The sequence below is a fragment of the Crotalus tigris genome, unplaced genomic scaffold, assembly GCF_016545835.1.
Source record: "Crotalus tigris isolate CLP2741 ecotype Arizona unplaced genomic scaffold, ASM1654583v1 scf7180000017887.1893490, whole genome shotgun sequence".
NCBI lineage: Eukaryota > Metazoa > Chordata > Lepidosauria > Squamata > Viperidae > Crotalus > Crotalus tigris.
Genome location: NW_024096704.1, coordinates 1,346,645 through 1,362,525, shown reverse-complemented (window position 1 = coordinate 1,362,525; position 15,881 = coordinate 1,346,645). Strand labels below are relative to the sequence as shown.

Below are 15,881 nucleotides of genomic sequence, written 5' to 3'. Positions count from 1 at the left end.
GGTAATGACCAACACCTTGAATTGGACCCAGAGACCAATAGGCAGCTCACGGAGGATAGGTGTAACGTGGGTGTATCGAGGAGCACCCACTATCACTCGCGCGGCTGCATTCTGGACCAACAGTAGTCTCCGAATACTTTTCAAGGATAGCCCCATGTAGAGCGCGTTGCAGTAGTCCAAACGTGAGGTGACAAGGGCGAGAGTGACTGTAAGGAGAGCTCCCGGTCCAGGTAGGGTCGCAACTGGTGCAACAGGTGAACTTGTGCAAAGGACCTCTAGTAATGAGCCGGCAACCCCAGCGGAGTTCAGCAGGACTCTTCCCAGTGGATGTGCAAGGTGTGGTGCAATGTGCAAGAAGAAAGTCTGCTAACCTGTGATGCCAGTAACCGTAAGTCAGGCTCTTGAGGGCATCCTTGGTGGTGTGCACCATATGCTCAGCCATTCCGTTGGTGGATGGGTGGAAAGGAGAAGTTGCATGGTGGATCATGTTGGCCTGGAGAAAAACCTAGAACTCAGAAGAGGTAAATTGAGGACTGTTGTCTGAAACAAGAACATCTGGAAGGCCATGGGCTGCAAAAATACCTCTCAGCACCTGGATAGTCTTGGCAGCAGTAGTGGAGGACCCAGGAACAACCTCTAGCCACCGCTATCACTGTCCTAGAAGCTGCCTGGTGCCATCTACTCAGATAACACTCTTATGTGTACTACTGTGATTACACACATCCCTGATATTACAGTAGGGGGAGTGGTTGCACATTTTGACTGAATTTGACTGTGTACATTTTCACATGGCTGCAAAATCTTCTTTTAGTGAGTAGTTGTGATTAGAAGAGTATCTTGGAGAAAAGATAATGAGAAACATATAAGTAAGCAAGCCATACATGCATAACAGGATGAGAGCAAAAAGGGATAGGGCATGCATTGGTCACACGACAATCACAAGTGTTAATATGTCTACTATGCCCACAACAAAAGGATACTGACAGCTTTCCAAAATAAATTGCTAATTTAATAATAAAGCTGGTTGGAATCTTGCCAGATTTGGAGATCAGGCAAGATTTCTTGCCATTTTGCTAGTGAGCAGGTTAGGGAAGATGCCTGGCCCATTGCACAGGATTGTATGATAGCACTGGAAGCCTAAGGAGAGCCCCTCGAGGCCAGCATTAGGTTCCTATAGTCCAGGGGTCTTCAACCTTGGCAACTTTAAGACTTGTGGACTTCAACTCCCAGAATTCCTCAGCCAGAAAAGCTATAGTCCAGTGATGGTGAACCTATGGCACGCATGCCAGAGGCAGCACTCGGAGCCCTCTCTGTGGGCACATGCATCATCGCCAAGCCCCGCCTCCTCCCATGGCTCCCTCCTCACCAGCAATCCCCCCAGAGGAGAGTGGCCCCCGGGTGCGGCCCACACGAAGCAGCGCAGCCAAGGACATGGTAGCCAGGCAGCGGGGACAAGACTTGGCCCTTGCACTCTGTTGCTTGCAGATGATGCTGCAGGACACAGGCAGAGGGCATGGCTGCCATGGCGCTGCTGGGTTGCCTGGGTGATCTGTGGCGGGCCATGGAGGTGGTGGGTGGCCCAGCAGGCAGGGCGGAGCGGGGACAGAGGTGGGGGGTGGTTTGGGGGCACTCGGTTTTTAAAAAGTTTGCCATCACTGCTATAGTCCATAGTTTGGGCATAATAAATATAATACAATCTTGGCACACATGTTTTATAGCAACTGGTATTTAATTCATTCTTATAGTCAACTATGATTGTGTAATAATTTCAGTAAGTAAGTCTGATTGTGCATTGTAGTTACAGATTCTTAAAGAGTGTAATTTTCATTTTATAAAGTCTCAAGAATGTATGGTATTTATTTCCAAATATTTATTTTGTGTGCCATTATTACAGCAATATGTTGTAACTGTTTCCATCAAACCTCTCAGAAAGATGGTACCAGTTTTTCTCAAGCAAGATCTGTGTCCTTTCTTTAGGATACCTTAAACAAATTAAGATGCTTATTGTTGTGAACTCCGTTCGCGTGTGAATGATGAAGACACATGGCGATGTTGAACAAACACTTTATTCACCTTCTACAACAATCAAGCAAAAGCAAAAGGCACGCAGGCCTTTTTATATGGCCAGAAACCCGGACAGTGTCAACCAATAGGAACAGAGCGTTTTCACACCTTGAGCATGCGCGCAAGGCTGGCACCGCTCTGTCTGGTCCCCAGGCAGCTTTTGGAATGCCCGGGACCAATGCAAAGTCCCGAGCATACTTTTGCAGGCTCAGGACACAACACCCCTCCCCCCTAGATGGAACATACTTCGCGTGCACTCATGTACATCGTGCATTGGGAAGAGTGGCATACAGTTGTATTATTCAAATGCAAGGAGTGTGGACTACTTGAGTCTGCCCTCAGGCAAACCCTCTTCAATATTGATTAATACAATAAATGTATACGAAATCAAAAAAATAATACAAAATAATCTACCCATGAGTTACCTCCATTATTCAGGGGCCTCATGAACAGGTCCCTCATGATTTGACAGCAACTTCACAAAGTCTCTCCGATGTTTGGGTGGGCACTTGGCCCGCTGCGACCTTCTAAGGCCCAGAGAAATTGCCTGGCCCACCTGCTCGCCTACCAGGCTAGGCAGGCCAGGGCGTTGCTGCCCTAAATCCCCAGGTGACCCTGGTGAGGGTGCCTGGCCTACCTGCTCGCCTACCAGACTAGGCAGGCCAGGACTTTGTTGCCCCAAATACCAGGTTGACCCGCCCAGCTGCTGGCTGGCTGGACCCTCTAAGTCCAAGCCAGCATACCTTGGAGGTGTGGAAGTCCATGAGTCCACAATGGACCCCTCTTGGGAACACTGTCCCTCAAGCCCAAGCCTATCAGATGGAGAGGGCTGGGTAGCAGAAATGCCCCAAGAAATGCCCCAAGCACGTGCCCAAGGTGCCAGAGTCAGAAGTCGCCTCCATGGCAACCCCTTTGCTGGAGACTTCCTTTTGGGAGCAATTGCGGAATTAGGCAAGCGCCCCTGATGGAATTCCTTTTCTCTTGCTGCTTGTGATTTGTGTGGATATCCCCAGTCAGTCTCCCTATCTGGAGCACTATCTGACATATGTGAATACTGTGGATACCCCTGGTGTAACTCCCTGTCTGGAGTAATTATGGATGTGTGGGATGATCCCCTATCCAGTGAATTCTGTTAGGAGCACTTGCGGAACCTTGGGATGAATCCCAAACAGCCTCAGTAGCTGCTGGTGAGGGCCTGTTAGTTCTGGGAAACTGTGACCCAGAATGCATATTATGGTCCTCCTCCCCGCCCCCCAGAGCAGAGCCAGGAGCGGAAGGGTACGAATCCAGTCTCCAACGCAGTTGGTCTATGTGTCTGCGAAGAACGTGGCCGTCACCCAAGGCAACTACATATGACAACGGCCCTGAGACCTTGCAGACCACAGCTGTGACCCAGAGATGTCCAGGCCCATAGTTTCTTGCCCAAACTGGATCACTCACCTGGAGTCTCCTAGGTGGCTGCGCTTGTGACAACTGTGAAGCCACCTGATCAGGGTACAGCCTGTCCAGTTTAGTGATGAGGCAGCGACTCCAGCGGAGTTCAGCAGGGCTCTTCCCTGTGGCTGTGCATGGTATGGTGCGGTGTGCAAGAAGGAAATCTGCTAACCTGTGACGCCAATTACTGTAAGTCAGTTTCTTAAGGGCATCTTTGGTGGTGCGCACCATTCTCTCTGCCAGTCCGTTGGAGGATGGATGGAAGAGAGCCGATGGTGCATGCCGGATCAGGTTGGCCTGAAGAAAAGCCTGGAACTCAGAAGACGTAAATTGAGGGCCATTATCTGAAACCAGCACATTTGGAAGACCATGTGATGCAAAAATTCCTCTCAACACCTGGATGGTCCAGGCAGTAGTAGTGGAGGAAACAGGAACAACCTCTAGCCACTTGGAATGGCTATCAACAACCAGGAAGAATTGCCCCTGAAAGGGCCCAGCATAATCTATATGCACCCTAAACCATGGGGTTTGAGTTTCCTCCCACCTATGTACTGGGGCCTGAGGCATTTCAGGCCGAGACTGTTGGCACACTTGGCACCCATGCACCTGGGCCTCAATGGCTTTATCGAGCCCAGGCCACCAAAGATGGCTGCGCACAAGCACTTTCATCCTGACTATACCAGGATGTCTCTCATGCAGAGAGATCAATATTTTAGACCTCAATGAGGCTGGGATCACTACCCTGCTACCCTATACAGGCAACCCTTGAAAGTGGAAACTCATGCTTCTTGTGTCAGAAGCTTTGGAACTCAGTATCAGGGCACTTGTCAGGCCATCCTGACAACACCCATGTCAGCATGCGTGTAAGCATGTGATCAGTGGCAGTTTCAACAGCAACGTCCCTAGCATTGAGGGGAGACTCAGGCAACTCCTGAATGGACAGAATATTAATGGCTGAGCAGGACCTGGCTCTAATTGGTTCAGGGGTAATCTGCTCAGGCCATCTGCATGACCCATTTCTTTTCCTGGTTTGTGAACTAATGTATCATATGCTGACAGGAAAATGGACCATCTCAGCATACGAGGAGAAATGATATGTGGGGTCTGTTTGTTAGTGGTAAACAAACCCAGCAGAGGCTTATGGTCAGTATAGACCATGAAATGGCGGCTATATAAGAAATCATCAAATTTCTTAATGCCAGCCACTATAGCCAAGGCTTCTCTGTCAATTTGAGCGTAATTTCGCTCTGCAGAGGACAGAGTCCTTGAATAATAGGCCACAGGGACCTGTGTTCCATCAGCCTTCAGATGGCTCAGTACAGCTCCCACCCATAAGGAGATGTATCGCATGCGATGCAAATAGGCAGTTGCTCATTGAAATGCGCTAAAACAGCATTAGAAGTGAGCAAGGCCTTAACCTCATTGAAACTCTTGTCATGGACTTTAGTCCACTGCCAAGGAGCCTGCTTGTCTAAGAGCCCGTGTAATGGCTCTGCCACTGCAGCTTTATATGGGAGAAATGCATGGTAAAAATTTAATAGCCCCAAGAAGGCTTGCAGCTCACTCTTAGACTTAGGTCTTGGGGCCTGCTGGATAGCTTGCAATTTAGTTTCAGCAGGGTGAATGCCTTGAGCATCAATCCTGAATCCTAAGTAGTCAGTAGAAGTGACTCCTATCTTACATTTATCCTTCTTTAGTTTAAGGCCTGCTTTTCGAAAACGAAGCAAGACAGCCCTTAATCTTTCCGCTAACTTTTGAGATGACTCCCCAGCAGTGAAGACGTCATCGAAGTAGGGACAGACCTCAGGAATACTTCGAAGTGTGCTCTCCATGACACTTTGGAATATGCCATGGGCTACATTTACCCCAAATTGCAGTCTCTTGACCTGAAGGCCCCCCTGTGAGTTACAATAGTCTGGACCTCTGCAGCTGCCTCATCAACAGGTAGCTGTTGATAGGCCTGTGCCAGGTCAAGCTTCGCAAAAATGCGCCCCCCCCTTGAGGGAGGCCAGAATGTGACTTACCACAGGCACTGGATAAGCGTGCTGTTGCAGTGCCTTATTCAGTGTGCATTTATAGTCTGCACATATATGTATTCCCCCATTAGCCTTTAGAGGTGTTACTATGGGGGTTTCCCATGGACTTGAATCCACAGGTTCTAGAATGCCCTGCTGGAGCAATTTGTCCAGCTCAGCATCAATCTTACCTTTGAGGGCAAAAGGTACTCTCCTAGGCTTAACCCTGATGGGCGTGATGGTTGGGTCTAACCGTAGCAAAATGGGAGGGCCCTTGTAGGAGCCTAGCTCTGAACTAAACACATCTGCAAACTCCTTGCAAACCTCTGCAAGGCCCAATGTTTGCAAGCTGTGCAGCCCAGTTACCTGGATTCCCAGAGCCTTGAACCAATCGAGTCCAATAAGACTCGTACATTCACCCCCAACAACCACCACATCTAGGGAACCTTCAAAATCCTTATACTGTACCCTAAGAGTGGCCTCCCCCTTAACACACACCATAGAATTTTGAAAATCAGTGAGTATTAGATTTGATGGCCTGAGTTTAACTCAAAGGCCACTATTGCTGCAAATCCTTTTAAAGGTATTAATTGAAATTAGGGAAAGAGCAGACCTTGTGTCCAACTCCATTAGTAAGGGAACCCCTTGCAACCTTACGTTAATGGAAAGTTTCTTCTTAAGGGGCTTGTGTGTCCCTGTTCTTAGAATGCTCCTGCGCAATGTGCAGAAACCCACCCTGTTTTGGCTGGGGACCCTGGTACCTTTCTGAAGCAATTCTTCCCGAGGTTGAACCTTCTGGCGACCCAAACAGATGGATGCAATGTGTCCCTGCCTGCCACATGCCCTGCAAATGGCGGAGCGAAACCAGCAGTCAGCTCACTTGTGGCATCCGAAGCATTGAAGAGATGCTGGGGCCTTGACCGGACATCCCTTCTGCCTCCTCTCAGCTGATTGGTGAAGTCTGTCGACCTCCTCTTCAGGATCCTCTTCTGATCCTTCTCGAGCATCCTCTTGATGGATTGTAGCTGTGTCTGGAGGATTCCTGGTGAGGCACAAGGCCTTCACAGCCCCGCCTGCTGCTTCCTCAGCTGCCACCTCTCGCAACGCATCTTGGAAGGAGACATCTTCTTTTGCAAAAATCTTTTGTTGTAAGTCTCTGCTTCTCAAGCCACAGACAAAATGATCTCGCAGCCTCTCTTCCAGATCCTTGAACTCACAAGGTCTGGCTGCTTGCCTTAAGGCCACAATAAAGTCCGCAGCAGATTCACCCGGCCTCTGGTCTCTCTGCTCGAACACGTGCCTCCAAGCAATGATGGATAACTTTGGCTGGAAATGTTCCTTCAACATTTTCTTCAAATCAGCATAGATTACTGACTCCAGAGGTGCAGGGGTCACCAGATTTTCTGCGGTCAAAAGCTTCTTGTCCACAGGCACACAAAAGAGTTGCTGCCTTCAGGCCATCTTCTCTAATCTGATTTACTCAGAAGTAATTCTCCACCCGTGCTACGTAGGAATTCCATCTCTGTGGGTGGGAGACATCGAAATCAGTCAAGAGGCCAATCTTCGACATCGTAAACTTTACAACCTTCACCACTCACTTCCTCTACAAGCTGCTGTTTGGGGAAAGGGTCCTTTAGCCGGCTCAACCTCCAGCGACGCTGTACTGGCAGGCTGGGACGCTGATTGAGACGCCGTCTTCCCCTCTTCAGGACTTCCTGGGTAAGTCCTTAAATCTTTTGTTTCAGCTTGCAAAGGATCCCACCTTCGTCGCCAGTGTTGTGTACTCCGTTCACGTGCGAATGATGAAGACACATGGCAATGCTGAACAAATACTTTATTCACCTTCTACAACAACCAAGCAAAAGCAAAAGGCACGCAGGCCTTTTTATATGGCCAGAAACCTGGACAGTGTCAACCAATAGGAACAGAGCATTTTCGTGCCTTGTGCATGCGCACAAAGCTGGTGCCACTCTGTTTGGTCCCCGGTCAGCTTTTGGAATGCCCGGGACCAATGCAACATCCTGAGCCTGCTTTTGCAGGCTCAAGACACAACACTTATCATCCTTCAAATTTTGTTCAACATCAGTTCTCCCTAATTTTAATCTATAGCAAACCCTGTCATTGTCTTTCAAATTCTGTGCTCCTCAATTTACGCTCTCTTACTAACTTGTTTTGAAATAACTGGGCAGTTGATAGAACACTAACTCTGTGTAAGCACAAAAGTGCAGAAAAAAAATATAGAATGTTAATCATGAGGATTAGCACCTAATTTTTTATAAACATGAATATGAAATTCTGTATTTTTATTAGGTAAAACAAATTAATAACATCAAATGGCTCCTTGCAGTCTATAGCTAGGAACAGTGATTTTTTAAAATTTCTATTGATCTAAAAATGAAGAGTTATAGCACCTTCCAAGTACACTTAAAATTGTATGTATCATCTGCTAGTCATCAAACTGAATCTAGTAGATAATTTACTAGAGCTACAGAAATCCATTTTCTTATTTTTTTTTTTTTGTACAGGTATATTTATTCAACTTAGGCTCTGGAAATTTGCTATGCGTATGTAGTGCCAAAATTTTCCCTTTTTTTCAAAAGATAAAGCAGCTGCTGAGCGGGATTTAAACTCTGGCTGCCGAATGTTATTGTCCAGATCAAACATTGTTTCTAAAGAGTGAGAAGGTTGGTTCTTTAATCCAGTTATTTACCATTGTTTCACTGGGAGTTGGGAGACATAACACTATTATTATTCCTCCATTCTATGCACTCTGAAGACTATTCAGAGCAAAACAAAAGGTAGCAGCAATTCATTATTTCAGAATCTCCTTTAATGTAAGCCACCAGCTATGTTTGAGTTTGCAATCTACCCAGTTAAAATAATTGTTTAAGCAGACCATGGATAGTGAATCTGCAGATCCCACCCAATCACTAGTTATAATCCCTGCTGTTTTCTCATGAAGTGTTGATGTATTTATATAGCATAGGCTTATGGATAAGCATGCTAACAAATACAATTGTAATCACATAATGTACTGTGTGTTTCAAATAAGCCATTCTATTACTTAACTTAATAGATGGTTCTTGTAATATGCTAAATCATGGTTGTATATTCCATAGGATGTTAAGCCACAATTGCCCACCCAATTCCTGCAAATCTAGAACGAATGTGCAAATCCCGTTTGTATGTAGGCTGTATATTTCTCCTCCTGAGAAACTCTCAAAAGATATAAAATGATAAGTAGCAATGGCAAAAATACAACTACTACTAATAACATACTTTAAAATGCAAAAATCCCATTTTTTTATTTGAGTCTTTAAGGTCTACAACAGAGAATATATTAATTAAAGCTGAAAGATATTGAACAATATGGAAACCAATGCTTTCCATAGAGATCCTATAGTGTATACACCTGGATTTAGTAATCATCATATCCAAGATATTTACTACACATATACACACACACACAAAATGGTAGAAACAGCTGTGGCTTCTATTAAAATCTTTTAATAGCATGTCTATGTGTACAAACACAAGCTCACTTAAGGCCATTCAAATCAGGCTTAACCTTGCTTAATATATTGAGCTGGGTTGCATATTCTTCTTCCTGAATTAGGTTGCTATGAACACTTGAAAGCACCTGAATGAATAAGCACCTAAAATAGTACTATTTCAAAAATGCTGTCAGCAGCTCTTCACTAGTATCACAGATATTTAAAAACATACTTAGCAAAATATGCAGTTATATGGATACCTGACAAAACTGCAGTTATATGGATACCTGACAAGTAGACACTTATTTAAAGAATAATCTCAAAAGAGGTAGAAACTACTAAAAAGATGAACTGCATCAGAATAAGAATTTTAAATGTCATTTTTTTTTACTTTTCCTATGTGTGTGTATGTGTATATATGTATATATGTATGTATGTATATATGAATGTATGTATATATGTATGTATGTATGTATGTATGTATGTATATGTGTGTGTGTGTGTGTGTGTGTGTGTGTGTGTGTGTGTGTGTGTGTGTGTTGTCTCTAATTATACTAAAAATGTGACTCCCGGGTATATTCATGTTGAGAAAAGTAGTTGAACACCGGGATCAATATAAAAACAACTGTTTAATAAACTAACAACTGTTCGATAAACTTAGCTTTCATCGGCTAACTGCCGATGTCATCAGAGCCTTGCAGAATGCAACACACAGGCACCTCTATGACATGGACAACTCTACCATACGTCAATGGGGTGTCAGAGGCGACGGCACAGATATTGGCTCCATACAACATTAGTTTTGCCCATAAACCAAATCAAACTCTTCGTGCCAAAATAATGCGTCCCAAAGAACTACTCCCCAATGAAGAAAGATCTTCAGTGATATATAGAGTGAAATGTAAGGACTGTCACTGCAATTACAGTGGGGAGACGACCAAACGGCTTGGAACTAGGATCCATGAACACAAGCTGGCCATTAGATGACATAAGCAACGCTCACAGGTGTGGGTCCATATGGCCAGCAACAATCACACGTTCGACCTTGCCAGGGCGGAGGCCATCGCCCAAGATGTCACCAAGGGTGGCCAGTTACTGAAGAAGGCTTGGCTGTCGGATGAACATTCAATTAATCGCCACATAGAGTTACTGCCTGCTTATCAGGCACTAAAGAAGTGGGAACAACAACGTAACAACTCACAACGAGTGCAACAGGTGCAGCCTACGCAAGACCAGAACCGCTGTCTCATGCAACAGCAAATAAATATGACACTCACAACAAGGGGTGGCCACAAGACAGGAGGCACTGGGAGATCATCCTATAGCAAAGTGTACCCAGATGCGTCCAAGCGGGCAAAGAGAGCGACATCGGCAGTTAGCTGATGAAAGCTAAGTTTATCAAACAGTTTATTAAACAGTTGTTTTTATATTTATCCCGGTGTTCGACTACTTTTCTCAACATATAATAATGTGTATGATAACATTAATTATCAATCTGAATCCACACATTTTTAAATTTCTAAATTCCATTTCAGCTGGATTTAAGATCTGCCTTTAGTCTGATTTCTAAATGTTTTAGTATAGAACAAACTAAAATATTAACAATTATATTTTATATTTAAATTCCTTGTGGTGTATACTAAGATGCTCATTAAATTGTCTTATCCTCCTATTGTATTTCAGTTATGATTAATCATTTTCAAAACTTTCCTATTATAATACATAGCAAGTAACAGCAGAGATCAGGCCTTTACAACCTGTGATCTTTTGACTGAGGCATCAACTAGGTTTTCTTTTGTAGGATAATTAAAGATAAGAAACCAAAAAGGGTTGTTTAGGGAATCACAGTATAAATAATTATGTAATAAATAGGAAGCTCATTCAGAATTTGAAGAAGTACATATTCAAACACACCCAGATATATCTATATGTAAGTATACACACACACTTCTTATAATTATTTTAAACACTTCTTATAATTTTTTCCCATGATTAACCATTGTACAATGGATGTTTAAAATCCTTTCCTTCAAGGACAATATTTCTGTTTTTTAGAGTACTAATTGGCAAGAAGGTTTACAAACCAGCACAGTTAATAAACAGTTTATTATAATTATCTGAAACAACCGGAGAGCCATAGGTTGTTTATCCCATCCCAGAGGATTCAATCATAGCAGCTATTTCTGAACGTAACTATATATGTGCTAAAGAAAAGGAATAGAAACTGAGAGCTCAACATTTCCCATATTTAAATTACTATTCTTACTTTTTAAAGGTATCTTCAAGTGGATTTGTTTTTCTCTTTATGCATTTTCGGAAGCTCAGCACTAAAATGATAGGATTGTCTTAAATTCACTAAAAATAATAAGAGTTTCTTTGTTAATGATGTGTATGATTTGTATTTAAAATACTTGAATGGTACTTAACAAGAAAAAAATGTTTGGCTTAAGGTGAGGATGAAAGCTGATACATGACACATTATTTTTTTCCTTCAAAGATCATTGCCCATAAAACCATAGAGAACATATGCCTTATGTGGTGGCGCAGCAGTTAGAGTGCAGTACTGCAGGCCACTTTAGCTGACTGTGTTCAGCAGGTCAGCGGTTCAAATCTCACCGGCTCAAGGTTGACTCAGCCTTCCATCCTTCCGGTAGGTAAAATGAGGACCCAGATTGTTGGGGGCAATGTAAATATATATATACATTGCTTACTGGTGTACACCGCTTAGAGAGTGCTTGCACTTAAAGCGGTATATAAGTCTCATAAATAAATAAATAAATAAATAAATGTAGTCTAGATTGCTTTCAACAGCAATTTCAAATGTATCTTTTTCATTGGACATAAACAGGAATGAGCTTTCTCAGGACCATTCTTTAACTGCCATATAACAAGACAAATTTATTTATGTATAAAATTTAGAGAAATGTACATGATTGAAGATTCCCAATCTGTTTTGTCAATAAGAACATTTCAAATTTTGACAATGTATCATGACTGTAATAGCTGTGGTGAGGAAACACTTGTAGTCATAAAAATGACTCTCATTGAAAGAGAGCGGCATGGAGGGAGATGTCTACAAGGAAATTATTAATTTTTACACATGGAACTCCAAGTTTAGGCCATGAACAATGTTCTCAAACTCAGTTGTCTGTTTCCACCTCAGACTTCTCTCTCAGTGGTTCTCAACCCTTTATTCACCGTGGATCCCCTTTAAATATCTTTTGTGGCCACAGACCATGGCCATGGACCCCCAAAACTTAAGATCTAAATCACAGCATTTCTTCAAGCCTTCATGGACCCCGTGATGACATCATGCTCCCTCAGGGGTCTGCAGACCAAGGTTGAGAACCTCTGTTCTATGTTATTTTTAAAAGACCAAACACTTTAGGAAGCTGTTTATAGATTTCTCCTGAATTATCACTAACTTTGAGTCTAATTATGGTAGTTTTCCTGTAAAAATAAGTTGTTTTCTATATTGTTACAGTGCTTATTTTTGAAACATACACAATTTAGCCTAATTTGAAAGGCACTTGATATAGTAAAATTCCTCTTGAGGTGGTCTTTGGAAAATTGGCTATACATCCATGCATACATACACACAAAGTGATAATCAAGACAGAATTCACAACCAGTGTGTATTCTACATTCTGCCTCTCTATGAATGTGTGTAGCAAAACGTTCTGCATCCTTCAATCTTAATTTCATATATTTCTGGACTCCAGCTGTTGTGTTCTATTAAGATAAAGCTAAAACCAAATTTATTTGTATTTTATATTCTGAATTTGAATTTCTCAATTTGTTAGTGACATATATGTTTTACCTAAAAGGTGTAGTTTTCCATGTGTCATAGATATCCTGAAAGCAAGGGATTGGTTCTAGAGAAGAAAATTAACTCATAATAATAAGGCATCTGACTTGAATATCACACTTTACTACCATCTAGGATTAGATTATATTGTTTGCTATACCAAAATTTGTGATCTTCTGAAAATTAACTCTTGTATGACAATAGCTTTTTTAGTCTATGAAAACAAAAATTCAGAAGCAACTTGGTAACCCCTTTTCTAGTTAAGAAATTTTAATAAAAAACAAAAGCTTTTAGAAAATTTCCACCAAACTCCATGTTTTTTTCTAATTGGATCTTACAAACTTGTTATGTAATTATAAACTTCAAAATATTATTTAAATGTTATACTAATTAAAGCAAATGTGAATAGTGGTTTTCTGCCTTTACTGACGCATTATAAAAGCATAGTATAATATGAAAAAATACAATCTATTTAACTGCTGTGTTGTAATTCTAATAGCACTGTTTTTGAGCCAAACTGAACAAAAGTAGTGGGCCATGTAAATTTTTGTGCTCATGAGCTTAATAATATAATGGTTATATTATAAAGAAAGACTTTGTTCAAACAAATAAACCTTGAAAACTAGAAGATATCAGATTGGCTATGTGACCATTTAATAATAAATAGTGTTAGGTAATAGTGAAACAAAATATTCAGTGGAAAAACTTTAGCATAACAACTCAAATGCCAAAGGAAAGCAAAAATGATATTCATCAGTAAATGCATCATATCTACCTCAATGTTTTAGTGAATGCAACTTAAAAAAAAACACTGAAAAAATCATTTTCAAGATGACACTAAAGCCGGTAAGTATGAATTGCTGTCCTTCTTGATCTTAAATGCTTACTTCAATTTGTTATTTTAAATGCATTGTATTGTATGGTCATATGCATATGTATTTCAGTAACCCTCACAACAGAATACTTTGCGCAGAAGACATTTTAATCCAGGAGAGGCTTTCATTAGCAGAATGATAATTGTTTTCCCCTTTTCCCTGAACGTTTCTGTATCACTCCCAAGCTGTTCTGAAGGGGAACTTAATGAACTAGGTTAAATCTGGGGAAAAGGCAAAAAAATGCAGAAGGGAATCACTAAAATCATTTTTTTTTTCTTTTTCTGGTAATAGGAACTTCAAAAGCACTCTTGTCAACAGATGGATATAGACTGGTTACAACCCATTCAAAATTACGAGTTGCCTTTTGAGTGCTGAAAATTGTCATCAGACCACTATCTTTATTAACTGATATACTTTCTTGTCAATTGTTGTCTGAAGGATGGTCAATATTTGCAGACTCTCCAAATAAGTCATCTATTGAACATTAACTATGAATGTTAATGTTCAAAAAATGTATCATGTACATCTGCCGCAAAGTCATGCAAACTGAGCAGTAGAAAATAATCCTTTTGACATATAATGTATTTTAACAATAAATTAGTTTATCTCTTCTCTTTTAGGACATTGATGACATTAGTAGACATTATTTCTAGCTTATAGTATCATCGGGTAAAATAGGATTTATTTTCATATATAAAATTACCACATTTTAAAAAATGTAAAAGTTAACAGAGGATAGCATGTAGATACAGTGGTGGCATTATGGGAGTCATAATATAATTCATTCCCATTGAGAATATGAAAGATCATGTTCTGGTTTTACCACTTATATGTAAAAGGCCTTATATATGCACCAGTTGGATTAAGATCTCTGCCTGCCAATTTCTGTTACTCTTGGCTTGAGAGACCAGTATTGCGCCTTTTACCTTTTTTTTTTTTTTTTGCTCATCAAACTGCAGAAATCTGAAACTGATATTTTGTTTCGATGCTTCTGTGGGTGAATGATATTTAACAACAGATGGTGTGATGTGTACTTTGGCACCTCTTAATCTCATTAAGAAGCCAACATCCTGGCTCTTTTCCTCAGGAAGTATTATATTGGCACTGGAGTGTTATCGAATGCCAATGTCTACTAATACTGAAGAGTGGGATGAAATTGTACAATATGACTATAAAAAAATACCAAGGGATAGCTATTATTTTCTAATGGCTACAAAAGTCTTTTCTCAGATCAATTGCACAGAGTCTGCTCCACTTCTTCAATAAACAATCTAGTCATCTTGAGAGCTTTGGTTATAGCATAAGTGTTTTGATAAAAAGGAAAAAAATATGCATGTTTTTGCCTTCATCTTCTTCAGGTGGATTTTTCATTGTCCTCTCCCGTTTTCTGCACACGGGAATATTTTTTGCAGGAAGACTTGAAACAACCAGGAGGCCATGTTATTGGCCATGAGAAACTGCAAGGAACTGACCCTTGTACATTCTTCTCAAAGAAATTGAATATTGGATACCACCATGCTCGAGACAGAAAGTTAGTCTGTGATGATATTTTCAAGTTCTGTATTAAGAAAAAAAAATTACAATCATGTTTAGATTGCATTAAAAAACAGAGTTACAGCCAACAGAAATATTATTTTCCTTAAACTGAAAGCACTGTCACTGTATCATCTGTTTGGTTAGTGATTGCTTAACACAACAAATTACTGTAAATGTATTCTTTTCTCACCTACTATTAGAAATTGCATTTTTGTGTAAAACTTTAAGATCTAGCTTTAGTGAAAAGGGAATATTTATCCCTATTTGTATTGCTGCTTTCCTGTGAAGAGCTCAAATATTTGATGCTCGGCCTATATGAGCATCTCAGCTTTGTTGTGACTTGCTTAATTTCATATATGTGGCTCCTTATAATTACTTGATGCACTTTGGTTTATGGTTTAACATATACAGTACATATGGTTGAACACATTTTCCAATATATACATATATATATGAATGAAAAAGAGAGAGATAACGTTTCTTCTCACTTTTAATTAATTTATATTTGCATAACAAAATCTCATAGATTTGAAAAAAGTTATTTATAGTTGCCCGGAGTTAGGAGGAATCATTTCTTTATATTCTTTTTTCCTTTCTTTTCTCTCTCTCTTTGCATTTGTCTTTTTCTTTTGTCTATATTTTTTAGTTTGTATTC

General features: G+C 41.0%; 1 protein-coding gene across 3 annotated transcripts in view; it reads right to left on the bottom strand.

The window, feature by feature from the left end:
• Positions 1–11,885: 11,885 nt before the first annotated feature.
• The window catches only part of SGMS2 (sphingomyelin synthase 2), a 68,644-nt gene continuing 64,648 nt past the window's right edge, over positions 11,886–15,881 (bottom strand). For all 3 annotated transcript variants that reach the window (XM_039344014.1, XM_039344015.1, XM_039344016.1), the window contains exon 7: positions 11,886–15,248. In XM_039344014.1, the coding sequence (XP_039199948.1) occupies positions 15,045–15,248 (204 nt within the window). In that variant the 3' untranslated portion in view covers positions 11,886–15,044. The remainder of the gene's footprint in view (positions 15,249–15,881) is intronic.